This window comes from Ambystoma mexicanum, chromosome 2p (genome assembly GCF_040938575.1).
Source record: "Ambystoma mexicanum isolate Mex_15411 chromosome 2p, UKY_AmexF1_1, whole genome shotgun sequence".
NCBI lineage: Eukaryota > Metazoa > Chordata > Amphibia > Caudata > Ambystomatidae > Ambystoma > Ambystoma mexicanum.
In genome coordinates, this window is record NC_090923.1 from 477,035,908 (window position 1) to 477,059,490 (window position 23,583).

At 48.7% G+C, this 23,583-nt stretch overlaps 1 protein-coding gene across 5 annotated transcripts in view; it reads right to left on the reverse strand.

The window, feature by feature from the left end:
• The window catches only part of ATRIP (ATR interacting protein), a 1,393,117-nt gene that overhangs the window by 1,285,662 nt on the left and 83,872 nt on the right, over positions 1–23,583 (reverse strand). For 2 of the 5 annotated variants that reach the window (XM_069643862.1, XM_069643858.1), the window contains exon 2: positions 480–503. The exons of the other annotated variants lie outside the window; for them this stretch is intronic. In XM_069643862.1, coding sequence (XP_069499963.1) covers positions 480–482 — 3 coding nt within the window. In that variant the 5' untranslated portion in view covers positions 483–503. The remainder of the gene's footprint in view (positions 1–479; positions 504–23,583) is intronic. 5 annotated transcript variants of the gene reach the window in all.

A 23,583-nucleotide genomic window follows, 5' to 3' on the forward strand; every position in this document is an offset into this window, starting at 1 on the left:
CCTCAGCCAAAATGAGAGGGTCGATTTTAAAATCATATTTTCATGACAGGGACATTGAAATGGTTGAAAGTAAGGATTCGGGTCCGCAATTTACTTGGAGTCGTGGTACGCATTACTCGATGATAGATTACATAGGCCTATCGCATAACATTGCTTCTATAGCAGGTTCATTATCAATCAGTCCCATAATATACAGAGACCATGCACAGTTAACACTATGTCTAAAAATGGAATGCCCTATGTTAGACATCGATCACGCACTAGTCTTCCCGGAAGTCCATTGTGACTCTATATCCCTAAGATGGAATCATGGTCTGTGTAAACAATTTGTCGAGTATGTGGCCGCACAAATTACGAAGAGTAATATGAATTTGTACAGGTCGACTTGCAGTATGGAAATCATGTACTCAAAAGCAATTAATAATGCAATACTACATTTTTGCGCCAAATACACTAATAATACGGCTTTCCATCCTCACCATTTTGACTCCACTTGTAAAATGCTAAAAAGAGAAAAAGATAAGGAGTCTAAGAAGCAATCAATTATACACCCACAACTATCACACACTGCGAAAACGAGTATTGCTTAAATATAAAAACAAGTTGAGACATGTGCGCATTCTGAATCACAATAATGTCAATTGTGTCTTGATTAAGGCTATATGTAAGCACAATACCAGGGCAATCTGGCAAACTATAAACATTTCTAATCAACAAAAGGTTGCTCCTTGCCCAACTGCATTTCTGAGAAGACCTGGAGTGAATACATATCAAAGAAATATGCACTCCCGGAAGAATTTCTGAACACAACAATTTCGTCTGTATGTTATCACGAGGTGGGTCAATATCAATGGTCTATTGACAACATAAAATGGGCAATTGGCGAATTATCCTACTCCAAGTCTGCAGGGCCTGATGGACTACCGCCCTGTGTATATAAATCGGACCGGATTCTATGGTCAACAATTCTTAAATCAAATTTTGACAATATAATTAATACTGGACTTATACCGAAGTCCTGGGTAACCTCCAACATTATCCCTATCTTTAAAAAGGGTGATCCCTGCTTACCTCAAAATGATCGACCCATCTCACTCATTAACACAGAGGCCAACATTTTTGCAATTCTGCTCCTGTATGAACTAGAACAGTACATTGGTATACATGGTTTATATGGAACAAGTTACTTACCTGTAACTGTTTTTCTCCAGCATGGGTCTGGCATGGATTCACATGCTCATGAATATTCCCCGTCGTCAGGCTGGGAATCCTCGGTAAAGAAAAAACCAGTATCAGTTTCGTTTCTGATCTGTCTTTTGTAGTAGTAACCAATCACTGATCTCTGCGTCATACTGACCACAGCCAATGACTGCCCTCTACCTAAGCCCCGCCTCTGGCAGCCATCTTCAGATTTGGTAGCACGTGAAGTGGCAGTATGACCAAGTGAAGAGCCGCAGAGGGGTAGGCGGGAGGGTTCGCATGTGAATCCATGCCAGACCCATGCTGGAGAACAACAGTTACAGGTAAGTAACTTGTTCCTTCTCCAGCATGGGGTCTGGCATGGATTCACATGCTCATGAATAAAGAATACATAGCAGTACACACATGCACAACCACGGGAGGTGACAAAGGCTCAACATTAAGCATTACATCAAACTCAACATTAAGCAAATCTTACCTCCTCACCAGGCTCACCTTAGGCGAACAGGTTGCGCAGCACTGCTTGGCCGACCCTGGACTCCTCCCTGGAATCCCGATCGACGCAGTAGAATTTCGAGAAGGTGTGCGTCAACCTCCAAGTAGCAGCCCTGCAGATGTCCAGCAAGGGCACACCAGATAGGAACGCTGTGGTAGCTGCGATCGCTCAGGTGGAATGGGCTCTCGGACGGCCAGGCAGCGGTTGGTTTGCCAACCGATGACAGTACATGATACAGCCGGAGAGCCATCTGGAAATGGAAGCCTTCGAGAGAGCCTTCCCCTGATTGACAGGTCCAAAATTCACAAAGAGTTGTGACGTCTTCCGAAAACACTTTGTGCGGTCCACGTAGAACTTCAGCCCTCTAACCACATCCAGCGAGTGCAAAGTCCTTTCAGCCGGCGACGAAGGCGACGGGAAGAAAACAGGCAACACCAAGGGTTCGTTGAGGTGGAAGTCCGACGGCACCTTGGGCATGAAGGAGGGGTGCGTCCTGAGCACTACCCTCGTGTCGTGAAAAGTCAAGTACGGGGCCTTGCAGGAAAGGGCCTGGATCTCTCCCACCCGTCGTGCGGAGGTGATGGCCACAAGAAACGCTGTTTTCCACGACAAGAACTTCAACGGAGCCGAGTGCAGAGGCTCAAACGGAGGTCCCATGAGCTTGGTCAGCACCACGTTGAGCTCCCACGCCGGGGCCGTAGCCTTCACCGGCGGGAACGATCTGAACAGTCCCTTCATGAACTCTTTCACCAGACGATGAGACCACAAAGACGTCCGCCCCGTGGTTCTGGTGTATCGGGAGATCGCAGCAAGATGAATCTTGATGGACGCGTGCGCCAGTCCAGCTTTGGCCAGCGTCAGTAGGTACGGCAGTACTTGGGGGGGGGGGGGGGGGGTGTAATCCGTAGAGGGTTAATCTTCTGTGTGTGCCACCAGACAGAGAACCTCTTCCATTTGTGTCCATAGCAGAGTAGTAGAGTTGAGGACGCCCTGGCCTTTGCAAGAACCTCTCTGCAGTCGGCCGGTATGTCGTATCCTCCAAACTCTAACGCTGCAGGAGCCAGGCCTGCAAGTTCAGCGACTTCGGGTCGTGATGGAGGATGGCACCTCCTTCCCTGGAGAGAAAATCCACGTCCACTGGCAGCTTGATTGACGGGGACGCTGACAAGTCCAGAAGGTCCGGGAACCATATCTGCCTCGGCCACGCAGGTGCGACGAGGATCATCCTGCACCGTGACCTCTTGAGCTGGTTGATGAGCCGGATCAGCAATGGCAATGGAGGGAACGCGTATAGAAACACGCCCTCCCAGGGGAACGAGAAAGCATCGCCCATGCTCCTCGGCTGGGGAAACCTGCTGGCGAACCTCCGACACTTGGAGTTCGTCGCCGTCGCGAACAGATCGATCTGGGGTGTGCCCCACCGTCGGAAGAGGCGGTCCACTAGATCCTGTCGTAGTTCCCACTCGTGGCACGAGCGCAGCTCCCTGCTGAGTGAGTCGGCGATGGTGTTTTTCATCCCTGCCAGATGAAACGGCACCAGAAACATCCCTTGGGCGACAGCCCAATGCCACAGATCCTGCGCCTCCCTGGACAGGGCTGGGGACCTGGTTCCGCCCTGTTTCCTGATGTAGAACATGGTGGTGGTGTTGTCGGTGAAGATCCTCACCACCTTGCCCTTGAGGGACGGAAGGAAGGACCTGAGGGCCCAGAACACTGCACGGAGCTCCAGGACGTCGATATGGAGGGACTTCTCCTTCGGGAGCCAAAGGCCTCTCGCGTGCAGATTTTCGGGGTGCGCTCCCCACCCTTCCAGGGAGACATCCGTGGTCACTGTCTCCTGGTGGCCGGGGGTCTGGAAGTCCATGCCCGCCGTCAGATGCGCGCGGGTGCCCCACCACCGGATCGCTCGTCGGAAACTCTCGTCGAGTGTGATCCTCTCCTCGAAGCTGCCCGCCGTCTGGATCCAGCGCGCGTCCAGGAACTCCTGCAACGGGCGCATCTGGAGCCTGCACAGGGGGATGAGGTAAATGCAAGAAGACATCATTCCGATGAGGGACTTGATGGACCTCACTCTGGCCGCGTCCGCAACCAGCATCCGCTGCACCTTGCCCAGAATGGCCCTCGTCCTTTCCTCCGACGGGAAGGCCAGAAGCGACACTGTGTCGAGCTTCGCTCCCAGAAACAGTGCGTCTTGAGCGGGCACCAGGTGGGACTTGGCGTAGTTTATGGAGAATCCCAGGTCCGTGAGAAGTTGGACGGTCCTTGCCGTGTGCTCCACGGCGAGCTCCCTCGTCTTGGCTCGGATGAGCCAGTCGTCCAGGTACGGGTAGACGTGGATCCACTCTCGGCGCAGCTGCGCCGCCAACGGTGCGAGGCACTTGGTGACCACCCTGGGTGCCGACCTTAGTCCGAAGGGAAGGGCTCTGAACTGATAGTGACGCCCTTGGACCACGAACCTGAGAAACTTTCGGTGTCCCTTTAGGATGGGAATATGGAAGTAGGCATCCTCCAAATCCAACGACGACAGGAAATCGCCCTCCTCCAGCTGACCCAGGACGTGTTGGAGGGTGACCATCCGTAACTTCCGTGCCTTGATGAATTTGTTCAGTCGTCGTAGGTCCAGGATGGGACGCCATCCTCCCGTCTTGTTTGTTTATTTGGTATAGCGCAGAAGCCAAACCCGCGAGGGTAACTGGGCGCAGGCAGTACAAGGATACTTGAGAACTTAGTTGCAATACAAGAAAAGGTTATACAGATGAGAGGAAAGCATATACAGGCAGTACAAAATACAGAACTGTAGATAGAGCAGGTAGTCTAGCGACCTGTAATCTAGTTATGCACATCCGGGAAAAGTGGCGGTGAGGTGGACGGACGGGCTAAGTGTCGAGGGAGCGAATCCAGGAGAGGGCTTTACGCCTGAAGCTGGTGTATGGTTGGTCTATTCTGAGGTCAAGGGGGAGTTTGTTCCAGGTTTGAGCAGCTATGACCGGGAAGCTAGAGCCGCCCGCTGTGCTCTTTTTGTATCTGGGCACCACTAGTGTGTAGGCATTCGTCGTTCTGGTGGGTCGGTTTGAGATTCTCTTGTTGATTCTGTTTACCAGGTAGGGGGGCGCTATGTGGTTGAGGCATTTGGAGGTAAGGGATAAGGTCTTGAGCGCAATCCTGTCTTTGATTTTTAGCCAGTGAATGTTCTTCCTAGCGGTGGAGATATGAACTCTGTTAGGAATGTTTAAAGCTGCTCTGATAGCGTTGTTTTGGAGCGTTTGGAGCTTGTCATGGATGTATTTGTTGGAGCCAGCGTATAAGGCATTGCAGTAATCCAGCTTGGATATGATGAGTGCGTTCGCTAGGGTAATGCAACTAGCTTCCGTTAGGAAAGGTCTGCATGCTCGGATCAGTTTACAGGTGTATGCAGTGGAGGATGCTAGTGAGTTAGTTTGTTTCTTGAAGTTGAGCGCTGAGTCAAGATGGACCCCGAGAGTCTTAACTGCAGGCATCACTTTAATGATATTATTGTCTATGTTAAATGAGGCATAATTAGGGTCCAGTTTTTTGATGGCCAGCTCTGAGCCGAGGATCAGTAGCTCAGTTTTGTCGTCGTTCAGGCAGAGGCCGTGAGATGCCATCCATGCCTGAATGAGGAGATATATCTTGTTCACTAAGGCTGTGTCCGCCAAGAAGTTGCCTGAGAGGGGAATAAGGATCTGCGTGTCATCAGCGTAATTAGTGTAGATGACACCCAGTCTATCCAGCTTGTCGAACAGGGGCTTAGTGAAGATGTTATACAACGTTGGAGATACACATGATCCTTGGGGGACACCGCATGAAACTTGTATGGGATCAGCAGCTGCTAGGGGGGAAAATACTCTCATTGTCCGGTTTGCCAGGAAGGAATGTATCCAGGCTATGGCATCACTTGAAAAATGAACGGCAGAACTAAGGTGATTGCATAGAACTGCATGATCTACCAAGTCGAAAGCCGCGGAAAGGTCAAGGAGGAGTAGCATGGCTGATTTGCCATTGTCCTTCAGCTCGTCAATTTGGGTCTTGAGGTCAATCAGGGCTGTCTCAGTTCCATGAAGGGGACGGAAGCCTGATTGCCGAGAGCCTAGTAGATTGTTAGTTTCTAAGTAATCCTGTATTTGCAGATACGCTGCTCTGTCAATGATTTTAAGCAAGAATGGGACGGTGGTGATGGGTCTGTAGTTTGTCGGTATAGCAGGGTCAAGTGTTTGTTTTTTTAGGAGGGGGAGCACCCAGGAGTGTTTTAGGTTATTGGGCACTAGGTTTGACTTCAAGGATGCATTGATGAGTTTAGAGATGAAGGGGGCTAGGTCTCTAGCTGCATCTTTTATGATTTGGGGAGGGCAGTTGTCTCCTTTGCAATTGGATGATTTTAGAGATAGTATGATTTTTTCTGTCTCTAGTATGGTTACTTGTCTGAAGCTGAATGGGTGAGGAGTGTTAGGCTGGTTTAAGGGAGGTTCTGAGTGAGGTATGGGTTCGGTTTGCAGGAGCAGGGCGGCTTTTTTATTTGCGATTTTTGTTTGGAGCAGGCTAATTTTGCCCGCGAGGGCATTTTGTATGTTAGTGCACCAGAGTTTGTTTTTTGGGAAGTTATCAGTCGGGGGTATGGGTGATTCCATTTCCCGGAGGATAGAGAATAGTTCCTTGGTGTCTGATTTAGCTTTAAATATTCTGTTGTTAAAGGTGTTCCTTTTGGTGGTTATAATTTCCTTTTTGTACTGTTTGGCAAATGTGGCTAATTTGATTTTGTTCTCCACCGTGGGTGAGTGTTGCCAAATTGATTGTAGCTTTCTTTTTTGGATTCTGAGGTCTTTCAGCTGTGGTGTGAACCAGTTGTTCAGGTGACAGAGTTGTTTGCTTTTGCGAGTTTTGGTGGGAGCAATCAAATCTAGTGCCTTAGTCATCGTGTTGTTGTATACTTCCGCAAGCAGAGTAGGGTCTGTAGTAGTGTCTAGATTGTTGAGTGTGGGGAGAAGGTGAGGTAGGAGTCTTTCTGCTGTGATATCTTTTTTACTTCTGGTAGGGAGAGGCGGGGCCATGAGTATAGGTTTGGGTCGGATGAGGTCAAGAGAGGCGTTGAATGCAATTAAGTAGTGGTCGGTCCAAGATTGTGGCAGGATGTTGGTGATGCTGATGTTGCAGTTCCGATCAGCAATCCAGTCTAATGTCCTACCTTTGACGTGAGTGGGGGAGCAGACTTTTTGAGTTAGGGCATGGTCATTCAAGATTGTAGCAATGGATAGGGCGTGTTTGTCGTTACAGTCATTGAAGCCCAAGTTAAAGTCTCCCAGTAGAAGGATTTGAGCATGGTCTTTAGTGTTATTGGTTAGGATACTGGTTAGGTCATCTTCAAAGGATCCTAGTGGTCCTGGAGGTCTGTAGATGACGTGCATGGTGAGGGTATGGTTGCACGAGAGGTGAAGTTTAGCGGTAAGGAGTTCGCATGATTGAATTAGTACGTTAGTGGCTAATTTGATGGGTAGAGAGGATTTGTGGATAATGGCTAGGCCACCTCCTTTGGTGTGAGGTCTGTCAACTCTTAGGAGTTGGTAGCCGTCCGGTATTGCTAGCATGATGGCTGGGCCAGCCGCCTCATGGAGCCAAGTTTCGGTAATGACTAGTAGGTCTAGGTTCTCATTCGTTAAGGTGTCAGAGATCTCTGTTGCGTGGGCTACCATGGATCTAGCATTGACTAGTGAACCAGTAAGTGATAAGGTATTAGCTAGTGTAGTGGTAGGGGGTTGTTTATTTTTGGTTAGGGTGTCTCTTTGTGACGGTGTCTGGTTGGGTGTTATGAGAGGGGCAGATTTGGTATGTTGCGAGCGTTTGTTTGCTAGATTAATGTAACCTCTGTGGTTGTGGTAGGATGATGGTTCGTGTAGGCTGGGGAGTCTTGCCCTCAGCCTCATGTTTCTGTCTTTAGGAGGGTGTGAGGCGGCAAGTGTAAGTGCCATGGTGGTAAGGAGGCTCAGTATGAGGTGAAGTGAATGGTGTGGGGAGGTTTTCATAGTGGTCATGGGCAGGGAGGAGTTGATGAGGCAACTTCAAGTTAGGGCTAAGGGTGTAGGCAGGTGGCGGGTGCAGTCTAGTAAGGTAGTCTAGGCAGGGGTAGGAATGCTAAGACCTGTGTGGGCAGGTGAGCTGGGCAGGCATAAGTTGTGGCAGGCAGGCAGTGCGGGTTAGTTGACAGGGCAGTATTTCTTCTTCTTCACGAGGAAGTATCTTGAGTAAACTCCGGAGCCCCGAAGCCTCTTTGGGACAAGCTCGATGGCGCCCTTCCTGAGCATCGCCTTTACCTCTAAGAGAAGTTGAGGGACGTGAAGTTCTTTCCTGGCCACAGGGGGGACGCGCGGGCGCCTTCTTTGAAACTCGAGCGCTTGACCCTGGGCTAGGGCGTCCAGCACCCAACGGTCGGTGGGGATGGACTCCCACACGCTGACGAAGCTCGCCAGCCGGCCTCCCACCGGGGTGCTTCGGTGGGGGCCCGACCCCACGGCCGGTTCAGTCCTGCTTCGACGAGGCTTTGCCGCCTTGACCTCCTTGGCAACAACGGCGGGGTCCGCCTGACTTGCCTCGTCCCCTGTAAGCTTCCTGTGACGACGAACGGGCAGCTTGACGGTAGGTGGAAAATCCGCCGCCGGAACCTTTGGAGGCACCCTTGCCTCTGCCGCTCCGAAAAGGGCAGCCGCCGTTGCTGGAGAACCCCAAGAGCCCGGGCCGTCTCCGTGTCTGCTTTGATGGCTTGAAGGGAATCGTCCACTGTTTTCCCAAACAGGTTGTTTCCATCTAACGGCATGTCCAAGACTCTGGTCTGCACATCTTGACGGAAGTCAGTAGCCTTGAGCCATAAACGCCGCCTAAGGCACACGCCGTTGCCCAACTGGCGAAATCCAGTGTCGGCGATGTCTGTCGCAATCATAATGGCGTGGTCCGACGCCACCTCACCTTCCTGCAAGATCTCTAGGGCATCCGCCCTCTTGTTGTCCGGTAGGAAGTCCAGCAGGGGGGCCAGTTTGTACCACAGCTCCCTGTCGTAGCGGGCTACGATAGCCAAGGCGTTGGCCGCCTTAATCGTCGTCGCTGCAGACGAGATGACCCTGCGTCCCATCGTATCCAATTTCTTTCCCTCGCCGTCCGGCGGGGAAGTCGACGTGGAGGCCACACCCCCCCCACGCTTTCTTCCTGGCCGCCGCGGAGACGACGGAGTCCGGGGTCAGCTGTGCCCGGAGGCACAAGGGGACCGCGTCCGGGACCCGGTACTTCTTCTCGTACCGATCCCTTCTAGCCGGCGTCGTGGATGGGTTCTTGAGGAGGGCGAGGCCCTCATCCCAAATATCGTCCAGTAGAGGCACGGAGAGGACCGTCTTCCTCTTGGCCTCGCGCCGTTGATAAAGGAAACCTTCCTTCTTCTCCTCCGGGCAGAGCTGGGAGAGCTCGGATGCCCTGGCGATCATGGAGTGAAACGATCCAATCTCGTCGGGCGGGGAAGCCCGGGTGGGAGGTGACGACGGCAGATCCTCATCGTAAACCTCGTCGTCCGTACCCGTCGCGGCCGTGTCAGTCCCCATATCATCCCCACGAGTCGTGGACAGGGAGGAGGGCTGAACAGGGCGCGATGGCTGAAAAGGAGGTGGAGGGTGAATCCTTCTTCTCTTAGGGGGAGGGCTCCCAGAAGGGCCTGGCTCCAGGTCCCCCGTCGGGAGCGGTTCCTCCGCTGGTGGTAACAGCAGTCTCGTCCTTATCTCCGATCATAAGGACTGTATAGCAAACAAAATGGCCGCCGAGTTGTCTTGAGGCGCTGGTTGAGGGGAGTCCGATGGGCAGTCAGGGGCCCCGTCGGCACCCTCGACGATATCGTCGTCTCCTACGTCGGGATCCCTCCCGACGGGCTGGTCTTCTTCCACGCCAACGCCGTGGCTTAAGACCTCGATCAGCTCTTCCTCAGAGGTTGAGGCCGAATCCACAACGACCTCCTGCCCCCCCTTTTTCTTCTCCGTCGGAGGTTTCACGGGGGTCCTGTCGACGGGCATAAAAGAGGACTCCCTACGCGGTGGCAGGGAGACTCTGAGCCCCGAGGTCGCCACCACTGGTGTAGCCTCCACAGGCTGAGCCAGGGCCGCCGCGACTGTCTCGATAGAGGCCTTTGCCGGATGGATTAAGGCTTTCACCACCTTAGGTGCGCTCACCGCCTTCTCCTTGGGGGGGGGGGGCACTGCCTCGCTCTCCCTCCGATGGGGCCTTCAAGCTCGACCGGGGCCTCTCCAGGAGCTTCGCCGGGTGCTCGGCCTTCCTCTTATCCGAACCAGAGCGTTGGCTCGTGGTTGATGGTGCCGGGGAGGATGCGCCCTGCCTGGCGCCCGTAGAGCCCGACCGTTCGGCGCTCCCGGTGCCAGCGGACTCGCGGTGCTTGGCCTTGTGTTGGACCCCCGTCGCCGGGGCGTCCTCAAAGGTCTTAGAAGACCGCTCGGATTTCCTCCTCTTATTCTCGCCTGACGGGCTAATCCCTTCCAGCCAGTTGGCGAGACGTTGATGGCGGTCCTTCATGGTCCGCTCCGACATATTGCCGCAAAACGCACAGTCCTTCTCCACGTGCGTCTTGTCCTCATGTAGGCAGTAAAGACAAAAGGAGTGTTCGTCCTCCTTAAAGACATTCTGAAGCTGACATCCAGGGCAGACCCTGAACAGCTTTCCGGGCGTCGAGCTTCCCTTCTCCTGGGCCATGTCCGAGATGGGCCTGAGAAACTTCTGGAGTCCTCCAAAAGCGTAGCTCGACGAAATCTTCACCCTTGAGGGGCGTAGACGAATCCGACACGGGTCCCCGTTCATCGGATGAAGAATCGGTGGAGCTTGAGGCTCTTTTTGACTGAAAAAAATCGAATTTTTGAGAAAAAATGTGAAAAAATAGCACTAACGCTCGAGAGCAGTAGCACGAGGATCCCAACACTTGAACGTGCGGTAAAAATCTGAAGATGGCTGCCAGAGGCGGGGCTTAGGTAGAGGGCAGTCATTGGCTGTGGTCAGTATGACGCAGAGATCAGTGATTGGTTACTACTACGAAAGACAGATCAGAAACAAAACTGATACTGGTTTTTTCTTTACCGAGGATTCCCAGCCTGACGACGGGGAATATTCATGAGCATGTGAATCCATGCCAGACCCCATGCTGGAGAATCAAAGTTTCAAACAGGATTTAGGAAAACAATGAGCACCAGCTCGAATGCCACCATCATGGCTCACATAGCCGGTATGAAATCCAAGAATGCAAAGCCCGTCTACATGGCTCCGATAGACATGTCTGCAGCATTTGACTGTGTTGTCCGCAACATCCTCTGGTCTAAAATGGTAAATCTAGGAATTCCATCTAAATCGATATACTGGTTTGTAAAATTGCATACGGATACATCATACAAGATCAGTATTTCAGCTGTCGGAAGAACCACGGACCCGATAAGAATTTTTCTTGGACTGAAGCAGGGCTGTAATCTTGCAGCCACCTTTTTTAATTTATACATTGCAGATTTGGATTCTGCATGGAGTGAAAAAAATTATTTTCGATCAAATTGGGGTTGTTACGTCAGCAATGGCTTGCCTTTGCAGGCAACATCATAATCTTTGACCCAACACCAGCAGGGATTCAAGCAAAATTATTTTTATTTAAGGAATTTGCAAAAGCGTACATTCTTAGCCCTAATCCTACAAAAACTGGGATAATGAGATTTGGCTTAAACAACAAGAGTAAAGGCTATTGTTGGCATATATCGAATACATTGATACCCCTGATTACAGAAACAATATATCTGGGTTATCACATAGTTGAGCATAATTCGATTAAATTCTGGTTTGAACAATTAAATCTCAAAGCGCGACCATTGCTTTCCCAGCTCAAAATTATTTTTGCTAAATATTGCAAATACTCGCTAGTCCCTTTATTAGATTTTCTCGCTCTAAAAATTGAAAGCGTGCTCTTGTACTCACTTGATATTTGCCTATTAGACTTGAATATGTTCTTGGATAGTCTCCAAGGCAAGCTATTGAAATCTGCAATGCATTTATCTCCCGCTCTACCAAATTGTATAATCCAACATGAATTGGGCTTAATCTCCCAGTCCTCTAGAAGAAAATGGAGGCAACTGACCAATTATGCCAAAATGTTAGGTCCACCAATTAATTCCCTATATGTTGATTTAAAAACAAATTTATCTTTAAACAATGTATTATCAATTAATTTATACCAATTAGAAATGCAGGAAATATTGGCCGAGATTAATCTCACAAGTGAGAATATATGTTTAAGACCTGGATATGCAAAGATTAAAGTATTTCAGCATGACTGGTGCAAAACTCGCTGAAATACGAAAATACAAAACATATATTGAATATGCAAATTTCACTTAAAAGAGAATTCCTCACCACAAATATATTGAGTCCTTTCCTTATAATCATACTAGAAAGTACTATATATGGTTTAAACTTAACCAATTTCACACAAAAGAAAGCTCGGGGAGTTGGAATAAGGATATAGGGGAGAAGTTAAACTTAGGATTCTGTTTTTATCCTTGCGATGAGCCTGTTGAAACACTGAAACACAATTTTATACTACCCACATTTAAAATCTAAGAGAACCAATTTGCTTATGAAATTCGTTACCATTGAATTTGAAAACTGTCTTGAAGCACTAAGGGCAAGAATGATGTATGGGAACCATGGGCCATTGATTTATGCCCTAGTATGGCTTCTCAAATACATAGAAAATGAACTACTAAATCATGTTATGTAAAGATGTTATATTTTACTCTTTGGTTCTCTTACTGTTTAATTCTCCTTTCATAATTCTTATAATTTTAAATAACTGATGTTTAAGGGCAGCATTGTTACTTTTATAATCTAAATGTATTAATGTACTAACTTGTTCCATTTTGTATACTTGGTTATGTATAATTTGTCTATGATTCAAAAATGAACCTTTACAATTTTTTTTTTTTTAAAGCCAAAAGCTGTCGCATCGAAATTTTGTTTTTTGTAATTAAATCAACTGTTAGGCTTAATACAGCCATGCAATAGAGAAGGGGTAAGAAGGAAAGGGGACAACATTCATTAATTCAAGACATTGTAAGTGTCTCAAGATTAAAGGCTGATAAAACATCTGTATTTGTCAACCACATGTTCCAAAAAGGACCCCCATATTTGCGAGAATTTCGACATCCGTCCCGTGGCTAGAGCGTCCAAAAGCATGCACAGGTGATTCGGGCTGCCATCAACAGCTGGGAGATCAGCTCTTCCTTCAGACCGGTCATAGGAAAGGAGCCATCTTCAGGGACGTCCCCTAGCAATAGGGCAAGCCGTATCTCCAGTCAATATGACTGTATAACGGGGCAGTGCCACCACATATGAGCTAGGTCTCCCAATTGCCCAAATCTGTTCCAGCATCTATCAGAATATGATTACGTGCAGGTGCTGCGGGGACAAGTACCAACGGAGGCACAGTAGCGCCCCTTCTTTAACAAGAGTACAGCGCAAACATTTATGCGGTCTAGCCCAGATCCGTGACCAGGACTCTTCTGAGATTTCCAGGCCCTTCCAGGCCCAATTATTTTTCCCATGTCAGCATATAGGGGAACTTCTCCTCAGGCATAGCGTTTTCCATGAGTTTATAACATACAGATACTTAATGTGTATTTTGACCCCCCAGCACTTGAAGTTCAATACCTGTTAGGGCACGGGAGCCAGCCTGCCGAACCACAGCTTTAGTCACCCAGGGGCGCAATTGGCCATAACGAAAGCACCCCGATTCAGGCAGGATGAACTTTTCCTTAAACTAAACAAAGGTCAGGGGCCCTGCGTCACTATAGATGTTGTAGTCTGAAGAGTTCTCCAGAATTCCAGAGCTGAACATTTTTTGCCTGCATACACAGAGTGAATGCTGGGTTTTGGGTGATTGGGGAAAGCGGACCCAGTCCCGATTTTAACCACCTCTGTGTGCAGGCTTTATACCAGTTTTGAAGAGTCGCTAAGGTAATAATCAGCAATGTACTATGTCGACGCTGCGCCTCCTTGGGCAGGAACAGGAGATGGCCCAAGGGGACGGGGGAAGCAGCTTGTTCTATGCCTTTCCATTTGGGAGCGTCGCCAGCATCCGCCCACCCCAGAATAAAGGCCACTTGAGAGGCCCGAAAATACCTTGGAATCGATGGTGAACCCAGACCACCCAGCATTTTCCCTCTTGTGAGGAGCTTGCAAGAAATATGGGGTTGTATGCGCTGCCATATGAACTGCCCCACAGCTTTCTGTAGGTCAAATCAGTCACTTTCTGGAATGAGCACAGGCGGGGCCTGGAAAATGTACAGCAACCTCAGGAGGGGAGTCATTTTGACAGCGCAAATACGGCCTAGCCACGAGAGCTCCTGTGAGTCCCACCTTTGAAGGAGTTCTTTGGCTTCTTTTCAGAGCCCGGAACATTAGCCTTCACCAGACCAGAGTATGTGGGGGCGAGATGCACCCCTAGGTAGGAGAATTCTTTATCCGCCCATCGGAATGGAAATGTTTCTCGTGGGGTTGCCAAGGCTACCATCGAATCCATCAGGCTCATACCAATAGATTTCTCATAGTTTATCTCAAACCCTGAGACTTTAGCGAATTGGGCTAAGAGGTCCATAAGGACTGCCAGAGAGGCAAGCGAGTCCTTCACAAAGCATGGCACATAGTCTGTGTATAATGCAACTTGTGACATTACCCCCATATATAAAACCATGGATGTCGGGATGAAGGCGAACACTTTGGGCCAGGGGCTCCATAGCTAAGGTAAACACTAAGGGAGATGGAGGGCATCTTTGCCTAGTCCCTTTACCCAGGGAGGACCAGCGAGTGTTAACCCGAACGCGGGTGGCCGGGAACTGGATGTTTGCAAGTACCAGCTTAGTAAAGCGCAGACCGAAGCCAAAGGCCGCCAGTAACAGTTTCAGATAGTCCCAAGATATGCTATCAAGCGTTCGGTGGGCGTCAAGGGATAGTGATGATAGTTTCCCTGGAATTTGGGGGGCCAGTGCTATGAGGTCCACTACTCTGAGAATATTATCGTGGGCTGATCGGTTTTGTATGAAGGCCGTCTGGTCATTATTGATTAACAATGGCAGAACTTCCCCAAGTCGCAGGGCCCTGATTTTGCTAGTTTCGCATCAGTATTGAGCAGGGCAATTGGGCAGTAGGATGAGCATTCCATCGGGTCCTTCCTCGGCTTCAAGATTAGCGTGGTGGCCGATTCCGCCATGGTATGCATCACTGTCCCTGAGGAGAAGTACAATTTGAACAGTTCTGTCAAATGAGGGATCAGTGCCGCACTGAATGTCGTATAAAATTTGTTAGAGAAGCCACCAGGCCCCGGAGCCTTTCCTGAGGGGAGTGAGCAAATTGCCAATAAGACCTCTTAGTTGGTGATAGGCCCTTCTAAAAGATCCTGCCGGTCCCAGGGGAGTTGGGGAAGGTGAGAGTTAGGGATACAGTTGTGCATTATCTGATGATCCCCCTGGTGCGCAGCTGAGTGTACCCATAATGCAGAGTTTCTCTTCTTCAGAAGATTTGCGGTGACCGCCATTGTCCCATAATACCACTATATAGTTCTATTCCTCCTTGTGTAAAAATATTGTTTTGTGAGCAGCATAGCGTGCGCAGCACGCTCCACAAGATGTGCCTCCAGGGCCTTCTGAGCCACACGCAAGCCCCGAATTGAGCGCTGGGACCTCTTCTCCCTATGCTCCTTCACCTTTCCCCAGACCGCTTCCTCCAGATGAGATTGGAGCAGCTTTCGGGCTTTACCCCGTGCTACTGACTGCTCCATTATACAGCCCCTAATGACCGCCTCCCCGGCGTCCCAGACCGTATCAAAACCCCATATCCCCAGTGTCATTCTACAAAAAGTACTGCTTTATTGCCTCAGATACATTGGAGTGGACTAAAGGGTCTTCCAGCAGGAAATGATTCAGGCGCCAAAGAGGTTAATGCAGGGGAACTGGGCCACATGGGGCCATCATGAGTGTTAAGGGAGCATGGTCTACCTGCAGGATTAGGGTGTTGGTGAGAAGAAACATATCCAACCTGGAGAACCCTTTATTGACTGGTGAGAGCAATAATGTTTTTCTTATTTTGAGCCATTGAGGGGAGCGATCAGTCTACCAGAGGATTAACCACAGCATGGAAGCCCCCTCTAGGATCATCTCCCCTTTGGCAAATTCCTCCAGCGTCTTGGAAAGAGAGGCAAAGAATAAGTCTTGCTGATCATTTGGGCCATAAATCGCAGCCAAGGTCACCTTGTGCCCATATAATTGCGCCAGCACAATGACAGACCTCCCTTCCTCATCCCGTAAAACCTTTAGCGTCTTCAGGGGGTACCCTTGTGGATCTTCGAGCCACTAGAAGCCCAAAAGACTGTGGTTTACAATTTATTATTGAGGCAAAATTTGTCCCCGGGTAATAGGTGGGTCTCCTGAAGAAACAGGCGCGGCGAGTTGGACATTCAATGAAACGGCTATTTAGACCTTGTACATTCAGGATGACACAGACACGGTCAGGAGTCGCCATCATGAGCACTCTCAGGTAGGCCAACCATGCACTTACTAGCTGATCTGCCCAGTGGGACAGGCCGAAGAATACACTCAAGCAAAAATGTCATTTCAAGTCGTGTGGTACGAGACAAACAAAAACTCTCAGACCCTAAACCCAAATAAAACAAAATTAGGCTTTGAAAAATTCACCTAAAAACTTCCAACAATGACATAGCCAACAGTAACAGGCGTTATCCACCTAGGGCACCCGACCTTTCGCAGAGACCCCCTCATCATCTTACAACAGTGAAGAAGCATACTAGGGTGCGGTCTTTCCAAGGGCTGCGGAACCCAATGAGTGAGCAATTCTTCAGTGAATCCATACGGGAATCCCTCATATTTTGCATCTGGACCGATCTCCTCGAGCGAGAATTTGACGCCTCGGTCGGGAGGTTTCGAGTACAATTCGGCTCTGGGTGTCGATAGTGGGACTGCAGGGGCCCGTCGTCACTTGGGTTTCCTCCTCTTGTCTCTAGGGGTGGGCGTAAAGTGGGCGTCATCTGGTTCATCAGCTTCTAAGGAATCGGTCTCGCTCGCTTTCTCCATCAATTCCTTTCCCTCGTCTTCTGAGCCAATTATGTAGTGGCGATTGCGAAAGTCAAAACTCAGTTTACAGGGGAACCACCAGCATTAGCGGACCTTTTGTGACTGTAACCAGGAGGTGACCCTTTGCAAGCGTCAGCGGTTGGCCAAGGTATAAGGTGAGGGGTCCTGGAATATAGTGAGGGAGGCTCCTCGAAAGACTACCGGCTCAGACCTCTGGGCTGCAGCGATAATCGCCTCTTTGTGATCAAAGAAGTGTACACAGGATAGGACATCTGGCAGTAGGTTGCATCTATTGTGTAGAAGAAAAGACCCGGTGGGGCGTATCCAGGACTAGTTCTTCAGAGTCAGGGAGCTCAAGCAAAGATTTAAAGATATCTCTCATGTGTTCAGCCAGCTCGCAGTCTCGAACATAGCGTGGGACCCCCCGAAGACGAACATGGTTTCTTCTCGACCTATTTTCTAGGTCAGCTTGTTTCACCTAGCTATCCTCAAAATGTTCTTCAAGCCCCTCACCCCCACTAGCTTCGCCAATTCCGCATGGTCATATGCCTGCTCGCATACTGTGTTTTCAAGGTCATTTACGCAAGAATCAAGGCCAAGTAGGTGAGAATTCAGGTCCTCAATTGACTTCGCCAGAGCGTTTTTGGAGCATTTTATTTCCTGCTTTATCTCCTGTGTGATATCCTGCTTGAAGGCCAGCAACATGGCTTCAATGTCCTGTTTGGAGAATACAGGATCAGCGTGGGCTGGTAACGGTGGGGGCGAGTGGACCTCCAACCTCACAGATTGCATTGCTGGTTTCATGGCCTCCTGGAGGGGGCAAAAATGTGTTGATGTCCGATGATTTCCCCTTCGCTCTTGCTTTGGGCAATGTCGGTTGCGCCAAAAACATCCCAATGCTTAGAGAGAGGTCACGGCCCAGACCTTTCTGGTTGCTCCCTGGGGTAAGGAGCTTTAAGAGGAAGAGATGTTTAATCTCAGCCAAGCACACAGTTAGCCCCTGATGCAGCCCAGGGGAGCCTAGGCAGCAAGGGCACCGCACGTGGGGGGGGGGACACAGTATGCCCGTGTCCCAGGGATCATTTAGGAGGGTATTGCAGGGCTTAATGTTGGTGTTTTCGAGCGGTTCAAGGAGCAGGGATTGCTGATAAAGAGGAGTTCAAAAGCACAGAGGAAGTCACTAGCCACAGATCTGCCTGTTTGCGTTTCTAGGAGCCCACGCTCCAGTCAGTTTTCAGGAAGCAGGTTGTCTCTAGCCCATAGATCCTGGGGGGCGAAGCTCCTGACCTGCAGGGCTGACAGCGGCAGTTAAGTAGAAGAAGAGGAATGACTCGCTCGTTCCTCTCCTCAGAATCCGCCGGGACTTGTATTCAAGGGCTGGAGCCGACCTCCATCCGGGGAGTGGGGACATCAGAGCGGAGGATCACAGCGCCCCCATCTCAGGCATGGGGGGGCACCATTTTCCTCACGCTCCTTGCCATCCAGGTGCCAGGGCTGAAATAGATTCATTTGAGGCTTGCTGGCTGCAATTTCGCCCCCGAGTCGAGAACAAAGTTCAGGGACACCAACTGCATTGATGGGGGGGAATAAAGTCTGAAATCTCACAGCAACACCACTAGATCAGACACCCCGTCGCAGAGCTCACAGCAGACACGACTGCATGGTGTGTCGCCTAGCCACGCCCCCACCTGGAGTCTAAATCTTACAGTGTTAAGGCGATTCATGTGGGACGATCGGGTAAGTCTAGTATCAGAGGTTTTTGTGAATTTTTGCTGAAAGGTATCTTTAAGCAGAGTTTGAGATGCATTTATGGGTTTGAGTCGTATGTGCTCTCGACTTGGCAGTCAAGGTGCATTTCTTCTGGCTGGTGAAATGTTTTCTTTTTTTGCAATGCCCAAAGCTGCCCTTAGAGCATTGTTCTGTATAATTTGTAGATTGTTGAGGTTACAGGAGGACGTGCCTGCAAATAGGACGTTACAGTAGTCCAAACTGGAACACATCAAGGCTCTTGCAATGGTGAGGCCGCTTTCTGTGGAGAGGAACGGCCTACAGGCATAGATACGTTTTGAAGTGTAGACTGCTGAGGAGGCAATGGCATTGACTTGCCTGTATAGAGACAGGGTAGAATCTAGGCATACCCCAAGGATTTTGATATTGCTGGAGACTGGGATAGGGATGCCATCGATGTCGTGGGATTTGTGTTAGAGAGACTAGATCTGCATTGGAAGAGTCCGGTTTAGGTTTCAATGTCAAGGGAACTGAAGTGGATTTCATTAAAAGTATCGTAAGGCGGTCGGTGCATTTTTATAAGGCTGTTCTTTCATTTCCTTATTATTTTTATTTGATGTTACATTTTTCATGTTTTTGTGTCTTTTTGGACCCCTTATTTTGATTGATGGTGGTATGTGTGGTTTAGGTAGCGGTTTATTAAAGGAGCAATAGGTAGGATTTCTGAACAACATGGGACAGGGTTGGTTACCACAATAGAAGAGTCAAGTCAAATTCGATCAGTATTATAGAAGGTGGAACAGGCGACTTTGAAAGCCCTTGAAGATGGTTCAGCTGTACATCCACCGTTGTTATCTTGGAAGGTAATCCCTGGAAATTGTATCCGACTGATTAGTGAGGTGATAGATGCAGCCTTCGAGGAAGGTCACCTTTGAGTTGATTTGAGTGAAGGGTGGCCTTTTTGTCTCTAAACTCAGAATTAATGTTCTCATATAATTTAACAAATTTTTAGCACAAAGTTCAAGGCAAAAATAGCCGACTGATTGAGGGGTGTAGACAAATTCATATCATCAAACAACCGTGAAGAGATCAGCAGTGTCGGTGAGGGATAGTAAGAGAATGCCGATGGCTACCATCCCTTAGAGGCATCTCTGCTATGCAAATGGGGCAATCTCTTTAGAGAGAGATCTTGGTTGAACAGTGGTGAATGTGATCCAACAGATTCACACTCCTTGATCATTTCACAGGAGTTATTATCACTTAGTGTAGGCTGGGAGTCAAGGATAACAATTTGCCTGGAAGCCAAGGCAGCCTCTGGGGACAAGGTTAGTGGAAGTGTTGGATCAGATGCCATCAAGACTCTGTTATCGCCTGGGTTTGTTAAAAAAAAAAAAAAAAACAGTCATTTTCTCTTGGGTCATTTTTCGAGGCATCTGGCATCATTTGGCTAACTATGTGGGTTGTAAAATCGTCACGTTGTAAGATGTTCCCAACATGCATATACCCAATCACCACTTAAGGTTAGACACCGCTGTGTGCATTATTGATTTACTCTGAAGCGCTTACATTCGGAAAATGGGGAGTGTTTTAGCGGCAAATAACAGTTCCTCCCAGTCATATTCATCTAATGCCACTTTCCTTGCATGCACAGCGTTTTGTAGGCTGCTCTCGCGCGCAGGATCCTCAGTCTATCAGGTTTCTCTGATTTTAAGGCCTTCCACAACTCTGCTTTGGCCATTTTACATTCAGTGTTAAACTAAGAGTCCCCTTTTTGTAACGTTACATTGCCATAACTCCTTAATTATTGGGAATAGTTCATCAGACGGGATATATGGATACAGGTAAAAATAATAGGAGTTCATAATTAGCCCATATGATTTGCTTCTGCACCTCTTTGCTGATCCCAACATCCCACCAAATTCTCTTCTTCTTACACTCATAACCTTATTAAGCATAGATTGTATATTTCAACCTTCATAGTTCCCAAGGCTTGTTCAGTTCAAGTGTCAAGGATAAGGTGTGATGGGCAATGGGCGTTTGAGATAGAACTTGAAATGCCTTCACGAGTTACCAGCTATTTACAAAGATGCATAAATAATCAATGTTGGTTTTTCCCTTATGGTTCCCAAAAGGTCTAATTGCCTGGAATATATCCATAGGACTCCCATTAATTGAACAAGTCCCCCATTCCTGCAGCCAGTAATATAATATTACTCCACTTGCACAGGTGCAGGGATCTTTCCTGATTGGAGATGGAATGCCAGTCAGACATCAGGTCAACATCATGAAGATGTTATCAGATGGGCCATTGCCTATTTTGAGATTATAATCTACTCCCAAAATATAACAAGGTTGCTTTGATCCAGGTGAAGACACAGAGAGAGCATAATCTGTTAAAAATCCAATTCTGTCTTCCACCACCTACCACTGCCTTGATAGAAGTCACTAGGCATTTGGTACTTCAAGGACTTTGGGCACGGTAGGATAGTCGTAGCTGCAGTAATCCAGATTTCAGTGAGGCAGTTGGTAATTCATTCCGAAACGGCTGGGGTGAAGGAGGGAAAGGAGAAAAAGATGTGTTGTCACCAAAGAGGTGATAGTGAAAGCCATCATACACACTGGTGACTTAGATTAATGCTCTTGCTGTTCTTCCCTTTAGAGGTATACAGGAGGACTCTGTTTAACATGCAACTTTCTCGCCATTGATTTCAATGGAACCTCCAAGCATGTCTGTCTTGGTGTCATGCTGCTTTTTGGGAGAACAAGGCCTTTCTAGACTCGCTCAGCTCACTTGTTTGGCAGGAACAGTTTAGTCCCCAAGGCTGCCAGGGCGGGGTGGGGTTTAACCCCCATTTACTCAATCTTTCCACAAGCCCACTTCAGTTAAGTGCAACAGGAACACTTTTTGTCCTTTTTTATTTTTATCTAGTAACATTTTAGATGCCTTTTGATGTGCCCATGATCGGTTTATAAACATGGTGATAAACTATGTTTTTGAACTTTTTCTGGTACTAAACAGTGCATCATCTTCTGTACCACAGAAATTCCAGTTTCAGTATCATAAAACAACTACTCATGTTTCAAGACCTATCCTTTGGCTATCTTGCTTTTTGGCCGAATTCCTGCCCTATCAAGCCAGAAACCTCAAAATAGGGGCATGCAATACAACGGGATCCAGCATTGGAGTGGCTATCAGTGTTTTGTATAAATAGAAAGACCAGGAAGGGGATGGGAATCTGGTCAAAATCTCCCTTTAGAGGAATTCGTCTCCCCCTCTTTGTTTTGTCTGTGCTGGAACATAGCCGGTGCCGAGTCTAAGCTTTCACAGGGGGAGATAGCCGCTATCCTGAGGGAATATGATATTATATTCCTTCAGGAAACTTGGGCACTCTCCCAAATATGCTTTGATGGCTATGTTGCAGAGTGTGTTCCTGCAGAAAAGGGAAAACGAGGGAGATGTTTTGGTGGCCTGGCAATCTTGGTGAAGGCCTCTCTAGCCTTAACCTTAATGGGGAGAGAAACAAAAAAAATCAGAATATACAATGTGTTACTGCACGCCGTGTTAGGGGCCGTCCCCTATTTCTGGTTAATGTCTACAATAGCCCACATACCACTAATCAGGGGTGGCCAGGGGCTCTGAGAGACCTGATTGAAGAATATGCCATTGCCAATGGGAGTCAGGCCTTTTTACTAATAATGGGAGGTGATTTTAATGTGAAACTGGGGGCAGGAATTCCAACAGTGGACATAGATCCAGGTGAAGACCTTCTGCATGGGGTAGCTCCCGCACAACTGGTAGATGAAAGAATGTGTGCAAGGGGCCTGCAGCTCTGTGAGTGGTTTCTGGAGTGGGGCATTCGCTCACTGAATGGTCGGGTGGGAGCGGATCGGCCTGGGAGGCCAACCTTTGTGGGCACTCAGGGATCGTCTACGATTGATTACTTCTGTGCCCACATGAGGGATTGGCATTTAATTTAATAACCTACAGAGTGACCATCATGCACTCCGGCTGGTCATAGGAATAGACCCGCCAGTGGTTCCATTTGTCAATTTTCCCCAACTGGACCAGTGTGGCATCAATCCCCTGTGCAAGCAGATGGGCCAGACTGGACCCTGGTGGACACTCAAACGTCCGTTTGTAAATTCAATTTGGGGGAACTTTATATTATTTTGGCAAATGGATCTTCCCAAGGCTCCATAATTTTGGCGTCCCAAACAATTTGGAACAATATGTCTCCCACTTTTCAAAGGGAATTTAAAAAAGGGAAAAAGAACCTGGAAACATGGTTCGATGAACCTTGCCGGATAGCACAGAAAGATCTTAAAGGTATTTTAGAGGAAAAAGACAGTACCCGACGAGATAATTACCGGCCGGGCGCACTACAAACGCGTCTTGGCAAAAAGGAAGGCCCAGCTGGAAGAGCAAGCCTGGGAAGACCTGATCCAGGCTGTGCAGTCAAAGGACTCCAAGACCTTTTGGGAATTTGTGGCTAATGGACCCCCCCACAAAAGAGAAAAAAACACACACAAACAGAATAATGTTAGTGCACTGGCTTAGTCTAATCATTTTAGCACCCTGTATAGGGCAAATCCCACAACTTCCTATAGTGGGCCCAGTGGTTCCCCTCTCCGATTAACCATAAACGAGGTAGTGATGGCTATTAATAAGCAACTCCCTAATCGAGCTCCCGGACCAGACGCCATCCCTGCGGATATTTTCTATGATGAGGTGGACCTATGGGCCCCAGTTTTGACTAAGTGCTTCAATGCATTTTTGGAGCTTGGTACCTACCCGGCAACATGGAGGGAGGCAGGCAATAATGTTTCCTATTTTTAAGAAGGGTGACCCTAGTAGCCCTCTTTCTTATAGACCCATCTCTCTGCTTGGCACCTCGTTCAAAATCTTCGGCTGTGCGGTTTTGGCACGGCTAGAACAATGGATCTCTGACTCTGGGGTTCTTACAGAGACTCAATATGGTTTTCGCCCGGGCC